The following is an 18,497-nucleotide window of genomic DNA, read 5'->3' on the forward strand; positions in this document are numbered from 1 at the left end:
ATGGGTGTGACCAAGTGGAAAGACAAGTGGTACGTTCAATGGGTTTATTAACTAAATTAATGGCTATCAGTAATGGGTATCAACTATTTCTAGGCCTTGGGGGCCAGGCTCTTCTGGATCTTCTGCAGGTGCTCCTTCAGGAGGCAGGTGGCACCGCGGTAGGCCCACTCGCAGGCATTGGATCCTTGCTCGTTTTTGTCCACGCAAGCAGCGATGCTGCTATGCATCGCCTCGTTGTGGTCGGCATGTCCGAGCTCGAGCTGCTGGTGGATGTTCTCCACACTGAAGCCAGTCTGGACATCGAACAGGCCCCACTTGGTGAACACGCACTTAATGTAGCACTGGGTCTTGGCATCGTTGGGATACTGCCACTTCGTGTACTGCTCCACAAGATCGGCAGGCACGCCCAGTTCCTTGACGCACTCGTCGCGATAGGCCAGCATATTATCGCGATTCTTCAAGACATATTCGGCTGAGGCCTGTGACCGGCACCAGAGAAATTGTTTGGTTAATTATTTTCCATATTTTTGGGTCAGGTTTGAAGGGTTATCAACGGTTGGGTTGGGTTTAGTTCATCTATACCAAACACTTACCAAACTAATCAGCACGCAGATGGCAACTAAGACTTTCATTTTGCTGTTTGAAAATTGTGTGTGGTGGCGGCTTGGGCGATGAAGCGGAGACTGTGCCTGATCAGGCCAGACCAGCTGCTATTTATACCCCCAGGCGCGTCATGGACTTGGTACCGTACCTGAATACTGAAATGGAACGGACGGGAAATGCTCGACAGAGGGAGGGAGATTACGCTATTCGATTCGATTTATTCATGCTCTTTCAGAAGGAACTTTGCCAGCAATGATCTCTTTTGTGATGCGATCAAGTGGACAACAAAGATTTCTTTTATGACATCTGATAACCTACAGATCGGCTAGACTGGCTTAGTCTCTCGCCTTTAAACTTTGGCATATTCTCTTACATATATGTATACTTACCTTGTTCCATAAAATCATTGTATACTAATTGAATTTTGCTCAAATGCAACCTCAGAACATGTGCACTGACTCACTCAGGTATATAGCGTATGTACATATGTACTAATACAATCCACAAACCGATACCCTAGCTGGCAAGGTAGTTTTCCACTGCCTCGTCAGGTAGTTAAACTCTAAACAATTCCCCTAATGCGTTTTTTCTTCTGAATTTATTTATGTTCGTCTGAACACTGAATCGCTGTTCCGATTACAGGTAAAGAAACGTGAGAAAGCAGCTGTGGCTGTTTCAGATTGAATAAGGGAGAGGAGGGGCAGTGCTATCCGTCGCTGGGCAGCCGACAACAGGCGAAGTGGTCCAGGATGGCATTAACCCAGCCCAAGACCGAGATTCCCATAATCAGACCTGCTATGCCACCATAGGAAACTGTGGATGAATGGAGTAGAGTGGGTAAGACTGGAGATCCCGTCGAAGCGAGAGTGAGACTCACCCATCAGATCGATGAGGGTGAAGCGCAGCATGGAGCGATACGAGAAGAGGGTCTCCTCCTGAAAGTATACGTCTATCTCGATTACCGAATTGTTGTTCTCCACGCTGCTCAATCGTTCGGTATAGGTGGAGGAGTGGTACTGTGTGTGATCGCATTGCGGGAAGCAGCCGCAGTCGACGGTCGTAAAGATGTTATCTCTGGACTCCTCGATGATGTTGCTCATGGAGAACAGCGAAACTGTTGGTCGGCAATCAGATTAACTGATGGTATGGTATGGTATCCTATCGCAACACTCACGTCTGTTGTTATTGAAGCAGGGCAAGTGCTTCACCCCACAAAGTTTTGTTCCATTATAGTAACTTGATCCTGTGATATTTTCCATCCTTGTAGTCACCGGACGGGGCAGATTCACGGTGCAGTTGCATTTCTTCAAGATGTACTGCACATGGCACTTGTAAATACACTCGGATCGCGACTGGCCCAGACGTACAATCTCACTCTGCAACGATAAAGCTTGTAATGGTTGCCCCATTGCACAGAAAGGTATTCGCCATCACCTCGAACAGACAGCGGCGCATTTGGACTGGCCGGGCCTTGACGTCTGCCTCGGCTGTGAAGCGCAGTGGCTCTACGGGAATGACAATACGATCCTCAGTGGAATAGGCAATACTGTGGCCCAGCTGCTGAGTGGGTTCATGCACAATCACCTGGATTATACGTATTATATATGTATTATTGTATTACTAAAATAATTGATTGCCAACTCACCCCCAGCATATTTATATTGAACACATTTTGATTACGATGTATCTTCACATTAAGGCCGCTAAGGGATCCCGAGGCAGACGCAGACCACGGCCAAGTTTCGTCCGGGAATTCGCATCGCACTGAGTTGAAGACGTACGCAAACCCTTTAAAGGTGGAGACTGACCGAAAGAGGCTGCAGCAGTTCATGGGCTTACGGCGCCACGAGCACTCCGCGAAGAAATACTTGCAAGCGTCCTGGAAGGAATCATACACTGTGTCCATGTCCAAAGCTGTGGGATCTACATCTGCGTATTCGGGAAACTCTTCGAAGCTATGTTTGTCGAGTTGCACTGCATCGGGGGTTTGCCAGAGAACGGCCCGGGCCATATTGAAGACTCTGGTGTGGCGCTGCGCCTCATTTGACGCATTGAGATTGGTGACAGACATGGGGATGATGGTCACTGCGGGAAAATTGATCTCCGATACATGGACGTCGGTGCGTTCGATGGTGGTTTGAACCCAGTAGTAGAAGTACCGCTCCGACGAGAGGATGCAGACATAGACAGTGGCTATGGCAAAAACCATCTTCAGCGGTATACGGGCCCAGCTGTAATCGGTGTTAAAGTGGGGGGAGTGGCACGAAAGAGTAATGTTGACCTACCGCCTGATGGAAAGCCACTTATTGTTCCTCTTCTTGTCGTTTTTTTTGGACTTAATCTGCTTGCCCGGCCCCTTCTCATCAACATCATCATCATCATCATTACCGAGTTGCCGTTCAGGCTGCCACTCAACTTCACCCATTTCGCTCAACCAAAGGACTGACTTTTTGGGAAAGTCACGTTTAATTGGGAGGCGAGCCCGCTAATCAATGAGTGCGACGACGACACGCACTTTTGTCACCGGACTGGGCTTATCTTTTGCCGAGAACATAACTACTCAATTACAACCGATGTGAGCCGTAATGGATACCTGTCCGACAAAAGTTTCCCACTGCAATTTGCAGCCATTCCATAAAAGGGTTCCCCGGCATCCGGAGCAGAGCTCAGTGATTCCACGACACACGTCCCGGCATGGCGAAGGGTGACAAATCGGATACGCCGCAAAAGCAAGATACTAAGTGCTTTATGGAGTTGTTGCGCGTCTACTTTCGGAGCTACTGCGAAAAATCAACCATTCATTGCGTCCGCTATCTCTACGATCCGCAGCTACACAACCTGGAAAGGTCTCCATCCAGTGAGCACGGACTTCAATCCACTGATGAATCATCTTTCCCGTTGCAGACTTATCTGGTGCTTGCTGCTCTCCGTCAGCATTGCCCTGTCATGGTTCTTTTATCTGATGCTATCGGAACGCTTTGTGTCGCAGAAGCTGCAAACTGTCGTCCACGATCCCCAGTACCCCGTCTTTCTCGTCGAATTTCCAGCCGTTGGTATTTGCACTGACAATCGCATCAATTGGAGCCAGCTGCAGGCGGCCAAGTCGGAGTTCCTGCCTGCCAATGCGAGCTTGGAACTTGTGGAGTCCTTCACCACTTTGGTTGCTCGACTGGAGACGCTGCGCTTTGGCAGCTTTTCGGTGGGTCTGTCCGAGCTGGATGACGACAATCTCGAGGCAGTGAACTTCATCAACATCACAGCGTTGGCCATGTTCCTGACCCTAAGCTGCCAGGATATCATCGTGCCCAACTCGTGCCAGTGGCGCAGCACAACCTTCGACTGCTGCGAGTACTTTGTGATGGAGAAGACCGAGTTTGGGTTCTGTCTGGTCTTCAACTCGGATTTCTCGCCGCGCTCGAAGGAGATCAAGAAACGCGAGGGCTCCAAATTCTATCCCCGTCACAATGCGAAGGCCGGCCAGAGCACGGGTCTCAACTTTGATCTGCTTCTAAATGAGAGCTTCAAGCGACCGAATTCCTTGGCTACCGATAAAGTCTATGTATGATGCTTGATGGAGTGGCTGCCTTTGGTATTCCATAAAAGTACCCTCTCCATGTTCCAGATAATGATCAAAAAGCCAGACCAAATGTCGAATGTGGTCTATTCCATGACCCAAAATACCGAGACCTATGTGACGGTTCGTCCCGACCTGACGTGGACCGATGAGACCACCCGGAACATTCCCCCAGAACGTCGCAATTGTCTTTTTGTGGACGAGCAGCTCGAGCTGGATCCCGCGGACTCGGCCAAGAAGTATGGCAAGCCCTTCCAGCTTACCAACTGCCTGAATCGGTGCCATGAGTCGTACTTGATTCAGCTGTGCAACTGCTCCCTGCCCATTTTCTTTCTTCACAATCAAAAAGGTGAGTTGGGGCTTAGAGAGTGTTTCCAGAGGTGCCATTGTTCTTGTTTTTCAGTCAAGGAATGCACTGCGACCAGCCTCCGGTGCATCGCGAGGCATAATGGTGAGGATCACACAGAGCGGGGCGGGAACCTTCGATAACAATATCCCTTGTTGCAGATATTTTCAGCTACGATAAGCGTCGGGAGGAGGATGCTCTGTTTAGTGCCACCAAACCAGGCATGACATGCTCCTGTCTGGTGAACTGCTATCTGCTCGATTACTACACGGCCACAACGACGCTGCCTCTCTCTGCCAAAAGGATGTAAGATCTTTAGATCATTTCATAGTGGAATATATGCCTTATATAAAGAATGCTTTCAGTCCAAAGGATCCGCAGCAGAAACTCTTCAGAGTGGATGTGCACTACCAAGTGGAGACGACGCCGCTGTACCGCACCAGTCTGGAATTTACCACGATTGATTTGATAGGTTTGATTTAGGAATCTTAAAGCCTGATATCTCTCCTTCATCTGTATTTATTTGACAGCTAACTTGGGTGGCATCTTTGGCCTGTGCTTGGGCGCCTCTATGGTCAGTGCATTCGAGTTGATTTACTATCTAACAGTCGGCTTTGGCATGCATCTCTACGACAACTCCTACTATGGCGTACTCCATCGGAAAATGAAGATAAAATGGCGCACCTTTAAGAGCTATTTGAAAAACGAAGTCACTCATTTAGCTGACCATCAGGTGCACCCATCCCAAAAGGAACAGACCACAAACAAAATTAGGCATCCGCTCCACCACCAGAGAAATGCCTGGTGAATGTTATTTATTGTTGATTTATACTCACATTGATGCTCATATTATACCTATAGTCCCGTCAACGTATATACTTAACTGGAGTAATCTTTCTCTGTCCAAAGGGTATAGTAATGACTGCTGGTTGGAGTGGGTGTGGCTGGAGGGACAGTTTCCTCTCCCCATGCAAATATAAATAGAGGCCAATGGTGAAGAAGTAGACCAGCTCAAAGGCACTGAGCAGTGAGGCGCCCAGGAAGAGGCCAATTATGCCACCGAAACTAGCTGAAAATTGTTATCCAATGAAAAGATTGGACGACAGGTATGATGGATTCTACACACCCAGCAATTCCACAAAGGTAAGACGCATGTTGGTGTGGTACTGGATGAACCATCCCGACTGATAGAAAATGTCCAGGCGTATGGTACCCAACTCTGTGTGGGTGTCGTTATTACTGAGAGAGATGGAAAATGGAGGTGGGAGAGTTATATAGGGTTGGGGATTTACTTACTCTAAGGTGCTGCTACTAAATACTCGATCGAAGATTAGCTGAGTGCAACTTATGAAGCAGTTACAGATCATGCTCTCCTTGTACAGATTGTCCACGTACTCATCCTCCTGGGGATGTCGCTCCACGCTAAAAGTGACTATAAAATGTATGGGGAAATATGAAATGATATATGCATTCCTTTAATTGGTATAAGTATGCACTTACGTCTGTTATCGTGGAGACACTTAAAGTCCGATGGCCTACAGACAGTAAAGTTATCTAATGGATGGAATACTTTTTTATTAATATTTGCATTCGCAAAGGACGGCCGTCTACTCACCCTTATCGGTTACCGGAAAGAAAACAGATGGCGAGCACTTGCACAGATTGATGACATGTTCCTGGTGGCACTTGCTGCGACAGTTTCCCACCCAGTACTCAAAGCCCGGCAGATTCTTGTACTGAGGATGGGTAACCTCATCCGGAAAGATGCAGCGTCTGGCTCTGGGCGTCAAGGCTCGGGTTCGCTGATCCGTGGTTGTGATGCGGGGCACCATGCTGATCTGGGTGTGCGCCCCGTGTGGGACATGGCGCACGACATCGCTCCACTGCTGCGGTTGCTTGATCATCACGTATACGCCCCGTTTGTTGGGCCGAATAAGAGAGGAGTTCCTGAGTCGCAGGAAAACATCCAAGCCAGAGCCCTCACCATACTGTGGCGTGCGACGGGGATAGTACTTGTTCTCCTTCTGTGGAGGGAACCACAAATGAGTTTCGAATCCGACCTTGCCCACCCACCTACCTCTTTCTGTCGCCTTGCTGGACTGATCAGTGAATTGAAAACCCAACAGGATCCCGACTCTGTGAACTGCAACTCAAAAATCTCACAACAGTCCTGCGGGTTGCCCCGCCAGAGGCAGGCGGAAAAGAAATCACTGCACTTCAGCAGGACATACTCAATGACTGTTGCCACATCTAAGCGAGGAGAGGATTGTAGCATACAACGTACAGGTTATAGGAGCTGATGATAACTAAACGGGAGTAGGAAGTACGCGCTGGCTTCGGCTTTTGTCGGCTGCGGTATCGCCCATTGGCGCCATGATCCTTCAGGGCCACCTATTAACAGTCAGGATCCCTCCAACAAAGACTGCGGTGGGTCAGACGAGGTTGCATGGTTCCGATATAAGATATTTATCCTTGGTTCCTTTCCAAACTAACCTTATTTAAGCAATCCATAGTTCTTCATTTAAATTCCTATAAACCCTAACGCTAATAGAATCTAGTCCCTAATATAAGCCTGCTATTCGATATTGTCTTACATTTATAGGGTATTACTATACAGCATATACTCGTACTGGGGAAAGAATATCATGGGGGCGAGGTAGGGTATAATGATCTTAAATCTATAAAAATGATTAGTAGTAGGTATATATACATATATGCACGAGCTAGGTTAGGTGTTCATCATTACGTTACTTCATTACGTTAACTTGGTCAGTGCCAAAACCAGACAAAAATCGGGTAGATGGAAAATCGCTTAAACGCATGAGTAATACGTGTATAAAACCGAGATCATGCTTGAAGACCAACGAATAGTTACCGCACATTCATTCTTTTCAGATGGCTTACTTGTTCAGGATAATCACTTACGATACGATTAATAGCTTTGACTCCCACGCAGAAAGATCTTTCGTTGTGTGTTGGATGAGGTGATTTGATGGGTGGATGAGTATGATGATGTGTGTGATTGTGATGAGTATCTGCATAGATGATGAGATGAATGCGTGGCAACCCAAAATCAAAAACTGTAAAAATAATCGGTATTAATACACTAATCATTTGTTCAAGTTCGACTTAGCCCATGGACAGGAATTCCCTTTTTGTTTATACCGGATTTAATTGGCTGTTGCACATTTTTGCCGTATCAAAAGAACGTAGTTAAACAGAAAGCGGATAAAAAAACAGGGTTTCGCATATCGGGTCTAATTTCGAAAGAAAGATAGAAAATATAACTAAATCCGAGGCGGGGTCGATGCTTCCCGGCTGGAGACCGAGTTCCTACTCGAGGTCTGAAGGTGGCACACGATTGTACCGGGCGCAGGTAACTTCAGCTGCTTCCGATGCCACGGGTCAATGACAGCGGTCTGACCGGCGGCGTGGGGTTAGGTACACTCGCACACTGGATTGCTCGTGGGGCGACTGGTGTATTTGAAGAGTCAGTCAGATCATCGCCATGGGTCGAACGGGTCCAGGCGACGCTTGCAGAGCCCACCGATCGGGTTTACTTGAGGAGCAAGTCCATGCCCTCGGCTACCGCCTCATCCGAATGTCGAACGGTGTGGTTTAACTGGTGGCACGTGGCCAATAGAGGTCTCCGGGAATAACCAATCCGTAACTTGCAGACCAGCGTTTCAATACGTTGATACTAGTGGTGATAATCCTACGCGGAAAGAACAGAACATTTTTCAACGGGTCGCTGCAGCTGGGTGGATAATTGCCTCAACAGAAGTGCACCACTGTTTCGAAAAATTTTAGTAAACTGTGGGCGCTTGTTTTCCAAATGGTCGAACGGCTGCCCCAGTATTGGCGATATATAACTGGCGCGTCCACTCAAATTAAATGATCACTTTGAGCCGCACTTGGCACTTGCAATAGGCTTTGACTTTGGCTTGACCTTGGTTTAGCGAACTGGGTCAGCTCTACTTAGTTTTTTCCTCACTTTCTATGGTCTTCTTCTGTTATACAGAATCCAGACACAGCAATATTTAATTAAATATAGTGCACAGCAGAAAAATTGCATATCAAAGCGTTGCCGCTTGGTCGCAAAACAGCTGTTGATAAGCTTTATCAAAGCTCACAAGATCTTCAACTCGAATTTTTTTACGGCCTAGTTTTAGACTGTAATTTTGGGAGTTAGCCGTGGATAATTAAAATACAAGAAGGCACGACAAGCGTCGAATATTACAGGATGCAGACATAGACAGTGGCTATGGCAAAAACCATCTTCAGCGGTATACGGGCCCAGCTGTAATCGGTGTTAAAGTGGGGGGAGTGGCACGAAAGAGTAATGTTGACCTACCGCCTGATGGAAAGCCACTTATTGTTCCTCTTCTTGTCGTTTTTTTTTGACTTAATCTGCTTGCCCGGCCCCTTCTCATCAACATCATCATCATCATTACCGAGTTGCCGTTCAGGCTGCCACTCAACTTCACCCATTTCGCTCAACCAAAGGACTGACTTTTTGGGAAAGTCACGGTTAATTGGGAGGCGAGCCCGCTAATCAATGAGTGCGACGACGACACGCACTTTTGTCACCGGACTGGGCTTATCTTTTGCCGAAAACATAACTACTCAATTACAACCGATGTGAGCCGTAATGGATACCTGTCCGACAAAAGTTTCCCACTGCAATTTGCAGCCATTCCATAAAAGGGTTCCCCGGCATCCGGAGCAGAGCTCAGTGATTCCACGACACACGTCCCGGCATGGCGAAGGGTGACAAATCGGATACGCCGCAAAAGCAAGATACTAAGTGCTTTATGGAGTTGTTGCGCGTCTACTTTCGGAGCTACTGCGAAAAATCAACCATTCATTGCGTCCGCTATCTCTACGATCCGCAGCTACACAACCTGGAAAGGTCTCCATCCAGTGAGCACGGACTTCAATCCACGGATGAATCATCTTTCCCGTTGCAGACTTATCTGGTGCTTGCTGCTCTCCGTCAGCATTGCCCTGTCATGGTTCTTTTATCTGATGCTATCGGAACGCTTTGTGTCGCAGAAGCTGCAAACTGTCGTCCACGATCCCCAGTACCCCGTCTTTCTCGTCGAATTTCCAGCCGTTGGTATTTGCACTGACAATCGCATCAATTGGAGCCAGCTGCAGGCGGCCAAGTCGGAGTTCCTGCCTGCCAATGCGAGCTTGGAACTTGTGGAGTCCTTCACCACTTTGGTTGCTCGACTGGAGACGCTGCGCTTTGGCAGCTTTTCGGTGGGTCTGTCCGAGCTGGATGACGACAATCTCGAGGCAGTGAACTTCATCAACATCACAACGTTGGCCATGTTCCTGACCCTAAGCTGCCAGGATATCATCGTGCCCAACTCGTGCCAGTGGCGCAGCACAACCTTCGACTGCTGCGAGTACTTTGTGATGGAGAAGACCGAGTTTGGGTTCTGTCTGGTCTTCAACTCGGATTTCTCGCCGCGCTCGAAGGAGATCAAGAAACGCGAGGGCTCCAAATTCTATCCCCGTCACAATGCGAAGGCCGGCCAGAGCACGGGTCTCAACTTTGATCTGCTTCTAAATGAGAGCTTCAAGCGACCGAATTCCTTGGCTACCGATAAAGTCTATGTATGATGCTTGATGGAGTGGCTGCCTTTGGTATTCCATAAAAGTACCCTCTCCATGTTCCAGATAATGATCAAAAAGCCAGACCAAATGTCGAATGTGGTCTATTCCATTACCCAAAATACCGAGACCTATGTGACGGTTCGTCCCGACCTGACGTGGACCGATGAGACCACCCGGAGCATTCCGCCAGAACGTCGCAATTGCCTTTTTGTGGACGAGCAGCTCGAGCTGGATCCCGCGGACTCGGCCAAGAAGTATGGCAAGCCCTTCCAGCTTACCAACTGCCTGAATCGGTGCCATGAGTCGTACTTGATTCAGCTGTGCAACTGCTCCCTGCCCATTTTCTTTCTTCACAATCAAAAAGGTGAGTTGAGGCTTAGAGAGTGTTTCCAGAGGTGGCATTGTTCTTGTTTTTCAGTCAAGGAATGCACTGCGACCAGCCTCCGGTGCATCGCGAGGCATAATGGTGAGGATCACACAGAGCGGGGCGGGAACCTTCGATAACAATATCCCTTGTTGCAGATATTTTCAGCTACGATAAGCGTCGGGAGGAGGATGCTCTGTTTAGTGCCACCAAACCAGGCATGACATGCTCCTGTCTGGTGAACTGCTATCTGCTCGATTACTACACGGCCACAACGACGCTGCCTCTCTCTGCCAAAAGGATGTAAGATCTTTAGATCATTTCATAGTGGAATATATGCCTTATATAAAGAATGCTTTCAGTCCAAAGGATCCGCAGCAGAAACTCTTCAGAGTGGATGTGCACTACCAAGTGGAGACGACGCCGCTGTACCGCACCAGTCTGGAATTTACCACGATTGATTTGATAGGTTTGATTTAGGAATCTTAAAGCCTGATATCTCTCCTTCATCTGTATTTATTTGACAGCTAACTTGGGTGGCATCTTTGGCCTGTGCTTGGGCGCCTCTATGGTCAGTGCATTCGAGTTGATTTACTATCTAACAGTCGGCTTTGGCATGCATCTCTACGACAACTCCTACTATGGCGTACTCCATCGGAAAATGAAGATAAAATGGCGCACCTTTAAGAGCTATTTGAAAAACGAAGTCACTCATTTAGCTGACCATCAGGTGCACCCATCCCAAAAGGAACAGACCACAAACAAAATTAGGCATCCGCTCCACCACCAGAGAAATGCCTGGTGAATGTTATTTATTGTTGATTTATACTCACATTGATGCTCATATTATACCTATAGTCCCGTCAACGTATATACTTAACTGGAGTAATCTTTCTCTGTCCAAAGGGTATAGTAATGACTGCTGGCTGGAGGGACAGTTTCCTCTCCCCATGCAAATATAAATAGAGGCCAATGGTGAAGAAGTATACCAGCTCAAAGGCACTGAGCAGTGAGGCGCCCAGGAAGAGGCCAATTATGCCACCGAAACTAGCTGAAAATTGTTATCCAATGAAAAGATTGGAAGACAGGTATGATGGATTCTACACACCCAGCAATTCCACAAAGGTAAGACGCATGTTGGTGTGGTACTGGATGAACCATCCCGACTGATAGAAAATGTCCAGGCGTATGGTACCCAACTCTGTGTGGGTGTCGTTATTACTGAGAGAGATGGAAAATGGAGGTGGGAGAGTTATATAGGGTTGGGGATTTACTTACTCTAAGGTGCTGCTACTAAATACTCGATCGAAGATTAGCTGAGTGCAACTTATGAAGCAGTTACAGATCATGCTCTCCTTGTACAGATTGTCCACGTACTCATCCTCCTGGGGATGTCGCTCCACGCTAAAAGTGACTATAAAATGTATGGGGAAATATGAAATGATATATGCATTCCTTTAATTGGTATAAGTATGCACTTACGTCTGTTATCGTGGAGACACTTAAAGTCCGATGGCCTACAGACAGTAAAGTTATCTAATGGATGGAATACTTTTATTTACATTTGCATTCGCAAAGGGCGGCAATCTACTCACCCTTATCGGTTACCGGAAAGAAAACAGATGGCGAGCACTTGCACAGATTGATGACATGTTCCTGGTGGCACTTGCTGCGACAGTTTCCCACCCAGTACTCAAAGCCCGGCAGATTCTTGTACTGAGGATGGGTAACCTCATCCGGAAAGATGCAGCGTCTGGCTCTGGGCGTCAAGGCTCGGGTTCGCTGATCCGTGGTTGTGATGCGGGGCACCATGCTGATCTGGGTGTGCGCCCCGTGTGGGACATGGCGCACGACATCGCTCCACTGCTGCGGTTGCTTGATCATCACGTATACGCCCCGTTTGTTGGGCCGAATAAGAGAGGAGTTCCTGAGTCGCAGGAAAACATCCAAGCCAGAGCCCTCACCATACTGTGGCGTGCGACGGGGATAGTACTTGTTCTCCTTCTGTGGAGGGAACCACAAATGAGTTTCGAATCCGACCTTGCCCACCCACCTACCTCTTTCTGTCGCCTTGCTGGACTGATCAGTGAATTGAAAACCCAACAGGATCCCGACTCTGTGAACTGCAACTCAAAAATCTCACAACAGTTCTGCGGGTTGCCCCGCCAGAGGCAGGCGGAAAAGAAATCACTGCACTTCAGCAGGACATACTCAATGACTGTTGCCACATCTAAGCCGTCCAGCAGAGTCAAGTTAGCAGCTAGCGGGACATTGTTGAAAAAGCTCGACATCTCTGTCAAGCGAGTCAAGTGCGAGTCGGCGGCAGACGTAAAGAAGCGAACGAAGAGCTCCTTTTCTGCGGCAGAGATGTTGGGACCCAGGAAGTGATACGGAGCCTCGTTCTCCAACTTTATCCAATTTATGCGGTTGCGCGGACAGATCCCAACAGCGGGAAAAGGCGCTGCGAATATCGGATACATGGTGTTCTTGATGGTGGTCTGAATACGCATCGACTGGTAGAGCTCACTGAGGTCTACGTACACAATGCTGGCACCTATGCTGGTGGCCACCAAAATCAGCAGCCAAATTATCCTGTGCTCAAATAGAAATTGTCTTTATTTTTAAAGACGGGAGTCCAAGCATTCTTAAAAGCATACCTCTCGAAATATTTCAGCTTCGGATCGGCCAGATATCGTATGCCATGCACCGAGGAGGTCGCCGTGTACTCCTTGAGATATGGAAGAAGGAGACGCCACAGTTTACCCGCCGAACCCTGTGGCTCGTGCTGCGCCCTGATCTGTCCAAGTTTCTTTCCATACTCCCCATGGAGAGCTTTGCGTGGCCGTGGCAGTTCCAGGGGATAAAACATGACAGAACCAAATATTGTATACAGCTTTTATTGCTGCGAGTATATGAAGGATGCGCCGTGCTCGACGAATGCCGAGAGATTGGGAATTCAAATTAAAGTTAAGCGCAGAGGAAAGCCTTTGCAGCATTGAACTCAATCAAAAAGCAATTATTCAAACGGGCTCCCCTCTCCCACTCCCTCTGCCGACTCTTTCAACTAAAGCTTAAATCACGCACACAATTAACACTTGAGTGCCGACTGGGAGGAGGGAGGAGGAATGAGACTCCGTCTGTTCGAGCAACTAAAAGTGGACAAGGACGCACAACTTGTTTACTCAACTCGATTGAAGCGGCGCTGGCCGAGAAGGTCAGGAGGACAGTCTCTGGGTCCAATGTCCAATGTCAGCGTAATCCTCCGTTTGCCCGACTGTTTGTTCATTCATTAAACTGGCCTTCTCGAGGAGGAGCAACGAGTGGCCGGAGGAGTCTGCGTTACTTTTTATTGAGTGCGCGACGGTGGGTGCACGACATTCTGCTCTGTCTGTCTTGGCTTGGCGCTCCCCCCAAATGCTTTCTGTGCAAACAACTAAAAATATTTTCGATTTATCATTGCGTGTATTCCATGTCCATGTCGCTGTCGAATGCCTTCTTCTTCTTCTTCGATTGAGCTGTTCTTGGCTTGTCTCTTGGCTTGGCAGCGTGATTTATTTGGCCAACAAACTTTTGGCCTGCTACAAGTTTGCGGTGGCCCGAATCGTTATTTGATTCCACATAAAAGATACAGCAGCTAATGCCGCTTGGAACAGACATGAACTGCTCCAGAAGAGCTCCGTTTTAAGCAAGTCGGATGGGCCTAGGCTGGTCCTTGATTCCGTTCCTGATGCCACCCGTCCAGACTCTAGGGGCCGCACACATGGCCTGGTTTCGGGCTACTAATCCCGGCATTATGGACAACCAGATTGGTCTCCAATTAGCGTCGTGTCAATCAAACGCTGCTCGCACCCCTCGGCTGGTCGTTAAACGTCAATTGATTTAGTGGTCCTCCCCTTTGTTCTGCCTTTGATTTCAAAGTTTGCCGGACACGTGCGTCCGTTCGAAGCGGACACCTAACCGCATATGGTGCGAGCAGTATCAATTTCGCAATTTCTGGCTAATTATGGTATATCAATGCCACGAATCAGAGGCAGTTAAGTTCTGATTCAGTTCCATTGATGGGTGCCAATAAAACCACTCTGAAGCTTGAGTCCATCTGCTTTCTGTCACATTCTGGTATTCTCTCTCCAGTCACGTTTCAGCCAAGACTCTTTCGAGACTCCATTCGATTCCTGGCACATGACTGCCTTAAAACGAACCCTTGTTCAATGAACCCAGTCGCGCCTCGATTCGATTCGATTCCATTCCCCATTTTACAGCTCCTCAGGCAGGGACGTGAATCACCCATCGCTCTTCATTATGCATCGTTTCCTTGACACACTCTAAAAGAAATCTTGTGATGAGTAGTTATAAATGAAATTTCCTCCTCGCACACACCACACCGAACCGACTCAGGGTTCAGACGTTAATGACTTCCGCTTGTGAGAGGGGGAGTGGAGTCCCCTCTCACTTTCTATATGTACGCGGGACGACATCGAAAACTTTCAGTTTCACTTTTCCTTTAACTTTGTGGCACACGCGCGTGTGCAACAATTTCGTTTGGATTGTCCTCTCCATCATCATCATCATCAGCATAATCATCATACACATCATACACATCATACACATACCCATACTCATCCCACGATGGGGTTCAAGTTCATGTGGCCTATTAAGCACAGACAGCATCACAGCATCACCGCATCGCCGCATCACCCAGGCAGAAGCAGAGCAGAGGCAATCCCGAATCAGAGCCGCACTCGAAGCCCAGAGTGAGTTTGTTGCCTGCCCGTTCAAAATTCAATCTCACTTTTATGAGGCAACAGAAACGTGACAAGGCACCGACTGTCACCGTCACCGTCACTGTAGAGTGACACGGAGACAGCAGGAGCAGGAGCAGAAGCAAGAGTCTGAGCCGCAGCAGGAGCAGGAGCAGGAGCTGGGGCAAGAGCCTGATTTTCCTGGGCTGGGTGCGAATGCTGAATGTTGCCAACTGCCAGTTAGACTGTCAAGTGTCTGGGCATAATGCCATTTAAATATGCAAATTTAGTTTAAAATGAACTTTAACTCCTTCGTCTTCGGCGTCGTCGTCGGTGAGGAAAAGTTTGCCTGTTAATTTGCATGTTTCGCACCATCGCGGCATTGTCTTCATTTGCGCCATGGTGTACACTGTACACTGTACTTGGCTCGTAGCCGTGCTCCTAACTGCTCCATAATTGCGTTTATCTTTTGATGGCTAAATCCTCTGCCCCGCAGAGAAGAGCTGAATAGAATGAAAGCACTGCCTAGCAGGGCTTTGAGCTCCATCACTTCCGCCCGCCCGAGCGGCAGAAGGAGATGATGCCGATGCTGCCATAAACAAGCCAAGTAATGCGTGTTAATTATTTAATAATATTAAAGGATTACAAGCCATGAACCCGAACCGCCATTCGCCCATTTCCCTGATTGATGGTGGTGGTGGTTTTTCCATTCCCCATTTCCATTTGACTTTGCCTGGGAGCTGAGCAAAGATTTGTCAATCCCATTGATGGGGCTGACAAGCGGCCAAGGCTGTTGACTTGTGTTCCGGAGCAAGGTGAAAGGTGTTCCGTTTTGTTCCTCTCTTTTTATAGAGAGTGTGTGCCATCCACAATGCTTGTCGCTAGCAAGTAATTTGAATAATTTTCTGTGGAAGTGCAAAATTTGCATATGAAATCTGCAATTTCGCATGCAACAAGGAGTGGAGCAGCAGGAGAGCAGCAGCAGTTTTTCCACATATTTGCAACGGCAGCTGCATTGACTCGGAGGCAGTCAGGCAGCAGGAAGTTGGCTCTGCTCTGCTCCTGATTCTGGAAACTGATGTGCGGGGGTCCTGGGGAAAGGAGGCGATGCTTTTAACTTGTCTATGCAAATGCAAATGTTTGTACGCAATCGAGGAATAAACAAATGTGCTCTCTCTCTCTGTGTGTTTTTGTGTGTGTGTGAGTGTGTGGCATGGCAAGTTTTCGCCTTTGCCCTTGTTCGACTTGAAAAGGAGCAGCAAAATACAGCAAAAAAGAACAGGAGAAAAGTTGTGCATGTGTGAAGCCCAATGTGAGTTATGACAGGATGAAAATTAAGAAAACTTCTTATAATTGATGTCATGCATTTTAAATCCCATTTCGGTCGGTTTTCCATTTGCATTTTCCCCCATTTTCGGTTCGGTTCGGTTGAAGAAGTGCATCAAGAACCAGGAAAAATTAAATTAAGTCTCCCGCTTAGAGTACACTATCAGGACACTTCAATTCTCTCAAGGGCGCCTTTTTTACCCTCTGCAAAATTGTAATTACTTCGACGGAATTCGTTAGTTTGGTGCTCCATCAGTCATCAGTCACTCTGTGTCTGGGAACGTGAGGAAAATAATAAGTATGGTATTTACACATGCAGAATGCCATAAACGGAATGGCGAAATGAGTTTTGCACTGCAAAGAGATTGCACTGTTCCAGGAATCAAGTACCAAAGGCTCCCAGCCCGCCAGGCAGGCAGCCAGCCAGCCAGCCAGCCCTCCACCCAGCCAGCCAGGACATCGAATGGTAGGAGCTGGCATAATTTAAGCACGGCGCTTTTAATTTGAAAGTTTTCCCAACAACTTTTTAAATACCCAACGTTAGGTAACTGCTAGACAAGTATTTTCTGTGTCACATTTTTGACAGGGAATTTTGCGATTAATGCCGACATTGGGAGAGCAGGCAGGCAGACAGGCAGACAGGCACTTGTCTGCGTAGGAGTAAATCCGGCAGGGGTTTCCGAGCAGATTACGGCCGCAATATTTCATGTAGAGTGGGGAAGCACGACAGGTGTTCTTACAAATTTCAACTATTTTAGTGAAAGAATTACAGAAAAACTGCAGAATTACAGGAGAAAGCAATGATTTCCACTTACAAAAAAGGCCCATGCTGCACACTGAGACGCTCCTGTCGAAAACTGTCCTACCGGTCGGATGATGCGAGGCGTATAACAGCCTGACGCCTGCGCGGAGGTGGCCAAGAATTTTGGCGCCAACTCAACAGCTGTGCGTTTGCCGGGCTTCTCCTTCAGAGAACCGAACGTGCCGCCTAAAAGTGTGCTACACAAATCTGCAACAAATGTCCGTGTATGTGTGAGTCCGTGCGAGAGTGTGGGCGTGTGGTGCTGCTGCCGAACGGTCTGTCAATGGTAGCTTCTTGCAGGCAGAGCTGCCATCATCGTCCTCGTGTGTTTGGCGCGCCTCCGTCGGCGGTTCCTTCAGGCCAGCGACTGGTTCGTATCGCCATTCAGTCCCTACCGAGGCACGAAGCCGAACACGCTCGAGGACGCTCCTGGTAGCCATTGCCACTGCCGTAGCCATCGCTGTCGCTTTCGGTCCACTGTGAGCCTTCGTTTCGACTTCTGGCTGCCTGCCTCCGTGTGCTTCATCAAAGCTTGACGCTGAGACGCGGCTTTCAGTGGTGTTCTGGTCGCGTTGGTCTTTGGTTCTCAATTCCCAAAAAAATATCCAATTTTGTGAATGAATTTCGGCACCGAACTGAATGGGCGAATGAACGGAGACAGCGGTGTAAACGAATCGTATATATTTGGCAGAAAAAGTGCTATCAGTTTTTCTCAAAATTAATATACAATATTTCTAAAAAAGTTTACAATACTCAAAAATTTTCAATATTTGCTTGTGACTCAATACGATTAATACGAAATATTTAAGTTTTGTTATTCTCGCATTTTTAATGATATTCGGGAAACTGCCAAATCGAATCAGCTGCTTCGAATGCATTAATCGAGTTACCAGAATGCGGTCGCTTCTCTCGCGCTTCGGTCCGTGCATGGGCCTGCTCCGGTCCGTTCTGGGCTCCGCCAGCCAACCAGCCAGCCAGCCAGCCTTCGCCTTCGTTAAGTGATTAATCATGCTCGTATATTTTCAAAGTGAAATTCAATTTGGACCACATCGTCAGTGCAAGAGCCACAACAGCAGCCCAGACGACAGCAATAAAAAAGAAGGAGAAAATAGCAAAAA

The 18,497-nt window shown here is 47.9% G+C and overlaps 6 protein-coding genes across 7 annotated transcripts; 2 read left to right on the top strand and 4 right to left on the bottom strand.

Annotated features, from left to right (window-relative positions):
* Positions 1-30: 30 nt before the first annotated feature.
* LOC108156070 (general odorant-binding protein 99a) lies at positions 31-706 on the bottom strand. The gene is made up of 2 exons (XM_017287354.2): positions 594-706; positions 31-479 (listed from the first exon to the last, which is right to left on the bottom strand). Exons 1-2 carry the CDS (start codon positions 630-632, stop codon positions 90-92), a joined length of 429 nt encoding a protein of 142 aa, XP_017142843.1. The 5' UTR covers positions 633-706; the 3' UTR covers positions 31-89.
* Positions 707-1,191: 485 nt separating this feature from the next.
* Positions 1,192-2,884, bottom strand: LOC108154043 (pickpocket protein 28; the record flags this gene model as incomplete). Its single annotated transcript, XM_017284137.2, has 5 exons — positions 1,192-1,416; positions 1,481-1,717; positions 1,778-1,979; positions 2,038-2,187; positions 2,249-2,884. Coding segments are annotated over 5 exons (1,332 nt in total), but the record flags the coding sequence as incomplete, so codon positions are not given.
* LOC108156066 (pickpocket protein 19) lies at positions 2,879-5,397 on the top strand. Of its 2 annotated transcripts, XM_017287347.2 has the most exons (7): positions 2,879-3,449; positions 3,508-4,162; positions 4,226-4,526; positions 4,581-4,628; positions 4,685-4,829; positions 4,889-4,995; positions 5,054-5,397. In XM_017287347.2, exons 1-7 carry the CDS (start codon positions 3,298-3,300, stop codon positions 5,329-5,331), a joined length of 1,686 nt encoding a protein of 561 aa, XP_017142836.1. In that variant the 5' UTR covers positions 2,879-3,297; the 3' UTR covers positions 5,332-5,397. The 2 variants fall into 2 exon arrangements, with proteins under 2 accessions (XP_017142836.1, XP_033244334.1); XM_033388443.1 differs by having other exon boundaries at positions 4,226-4,628.
* LOC108156068 (pickpocket protein 19) lies at positions 5,294-7,223 on the bottom strand. Its single transcript, XM_017287352.2, has 6 exons — positions 6,601-7,223; positions 6,139-6,547; positions 6,024-6,077; positions 5,820-5,955; positions 5,650-5,762; positions 5,294-5,592 (listed from the first exon to the last, which is right to left on the bottom strand). Exons 1-6 carry the CDS (start codon positions 6,796-6,798, stop codon positions 5,390-5,392), a joined length of 1,113 nt encoding a protein of 370 aa, XP_017142841.1. The 5' UTR covers positions 6,799-7,223; the 3' UTR covers positions 5,294-5,389.
* A 1,921-nt stretch (positions 7,224-9,144) lies between these two features.
* On the top strand, positions 9,145-11,383 carry LOC117186980 (pickpocket protein 19-like). The gene is made up of 7 exons (XM_033388444.1): positions 9,145-9,435; positions 9,494-10,148; positions 10,212-10,512; positions 10,567-10,614; positions 10,671-10,815; positions 10,875-10,981; positions 11,040-11,383. The coding sequence occupies exons 1-7, from the start codon at positions 9,284-9,286 to the stop codon at positions 11,315-11,317; spliced, it is 1,686 nt and encodes a 561-aa protein (XP_033244335.1). The 5' UTR covers positions 9,145-9,283; the 3' UTR covers positions 11,318-11,383.
* Positions 11,280-13,427, bottom strand: LOC108154045 (pickpocket protein 19-like). Its single transcript, XM_033388445.1, has 7 exons — positions 13,170-13,427; positions 12,570-13,104; positions 12,108-12,516; positions 11,995-12,048; positions 11,791-11,926; positions 11,621-11,733; positions 11,280-11,563 (listed from the first exon to the last, which is right to left on the bottom strand). The coding sequence occupies exons 1-7, from the start codon at positions 13,379-13,381 to the stop codon at positions 11,376-11,378; spliced, it is 1,647 nt and encodes a 548-aa protein (XP_033244336.1). The 5' UTR covers positions 13,382-13,427; the 3' UTR covers positions 11,280-11,375.
* Positions 13,428-18,497: the final 5,070 nt, after the last annotated feature.

The sequence above is a fragment of the Drosophila miranda genome, chromosome 2 (assembly GCF_003369915.1).
Source record: "Drosophila miranda strain MSH22 chromosome 2, D.miranda_PacBio2.1, whole genome shotgun sequence".
Taxonomy (NCBI): Eukaryota; Metazoa; Arthropoda; class Insecta; order Diptera; family Drosophilidae; genus Drosophila; species Drosophila miranda.

Bases quoted from the DNA above. Each gene is read 5' to 3' on its own strand.
- LOC108156070 (XM_017287354.2), bottom strand. From the start codon at position 632: ATGAAAGTCTTAGTTGCCATCTGCGTGCTGATTAGTTTG. The intron at 480-593 runs GTAAGTGTTTGG...TGCCGGTCACAG, and splicing joins TCTGCGTGCTGATTAGTTTG to GCCTCAGCCGAATATGTCTT.
- LOC108156066 (XM_033388443.1), top strand. From the start codon at position 3,298: ATGGCGAAGGGTGACAAATCGGATACGCCGCAAAAGCAAGATACTAAG. The intron at 4,629-4,684 runs GTGAGGATCACA...CCCTTGTTGCAG, and splicing joins GTGCATCGCGAGGCATAATG to ATATTTTCAGCTACGATAAG. The intron at 4,996-5,053 runs GTTTGATTTAGG...TTTATTTGACAG, and splicing joins TACCACGATTGATTTGATAG to CTAACTTGGGTGGCATCTTT.
- LOC108156068 (XM_017287352.2), bottom strand. From the start codon at position 6,798: ATGCTACAATCCTCTCCTCGCTTAGATGTGGCAACAGTCATTGAGTAT. The intron at 6,078-6,138 runs GTGAGTAGACGG...TCCATCCATTAG, and splicing joins CTTTCCGGTAACCGATAAGG to ATAACTTTACTGTCTGTAGG. The intron at 5,763-5,819 runs GTAAGTAAATCC...CATCTCTCTCAG, and splicing joins TTTAGTAGCAGCACCTTAGA to TAATAACGACACCCACACAG.
- LOC117186980 (XM_033388444.1), top strand. From the start codon at position 9,284: ATGGCGAAGGGTGACAAATCGGATACGCCGCAAAAGCAAGATACTAAG. The intron at 9,436-9,493 runs GTCTCCATCCAG...TTCCCGTTGCAG, and splicing joins CAGCTACACAACCTGGAAAG to ACTTATCTGGTGCTTGCTGC. The intron at 10,816-10,874 runs GTAAGATCTTTA...GAATGCTTTCAG, and splicing joins CCTCTCTCTGCCAAAAGGAT to TCCAAAGGATCCGCAGCAGA.
- LOC108154045 (XM_033388445.1), bottom strand. From the start codon at position 13,381: ATGTTTTATCCCCTGGAACTGCCACGGCCACGCAAAGCTCTCCATGGG. The intron at 13,105-13,169 runs GTATGCTTTTAA...ATTTGAGCACAG, and splicing joins AAGCTGAAATATTTCGAGAG to GATAATTTGGCTGCTGATTT. The intron at 12,049-12,107 runs GTGAGTAGATTG...TCCATCCATTAG, and splicing joins CTTTCCGGTAACCGATAAGG to ATAACTTTACTGTCTGTAGG.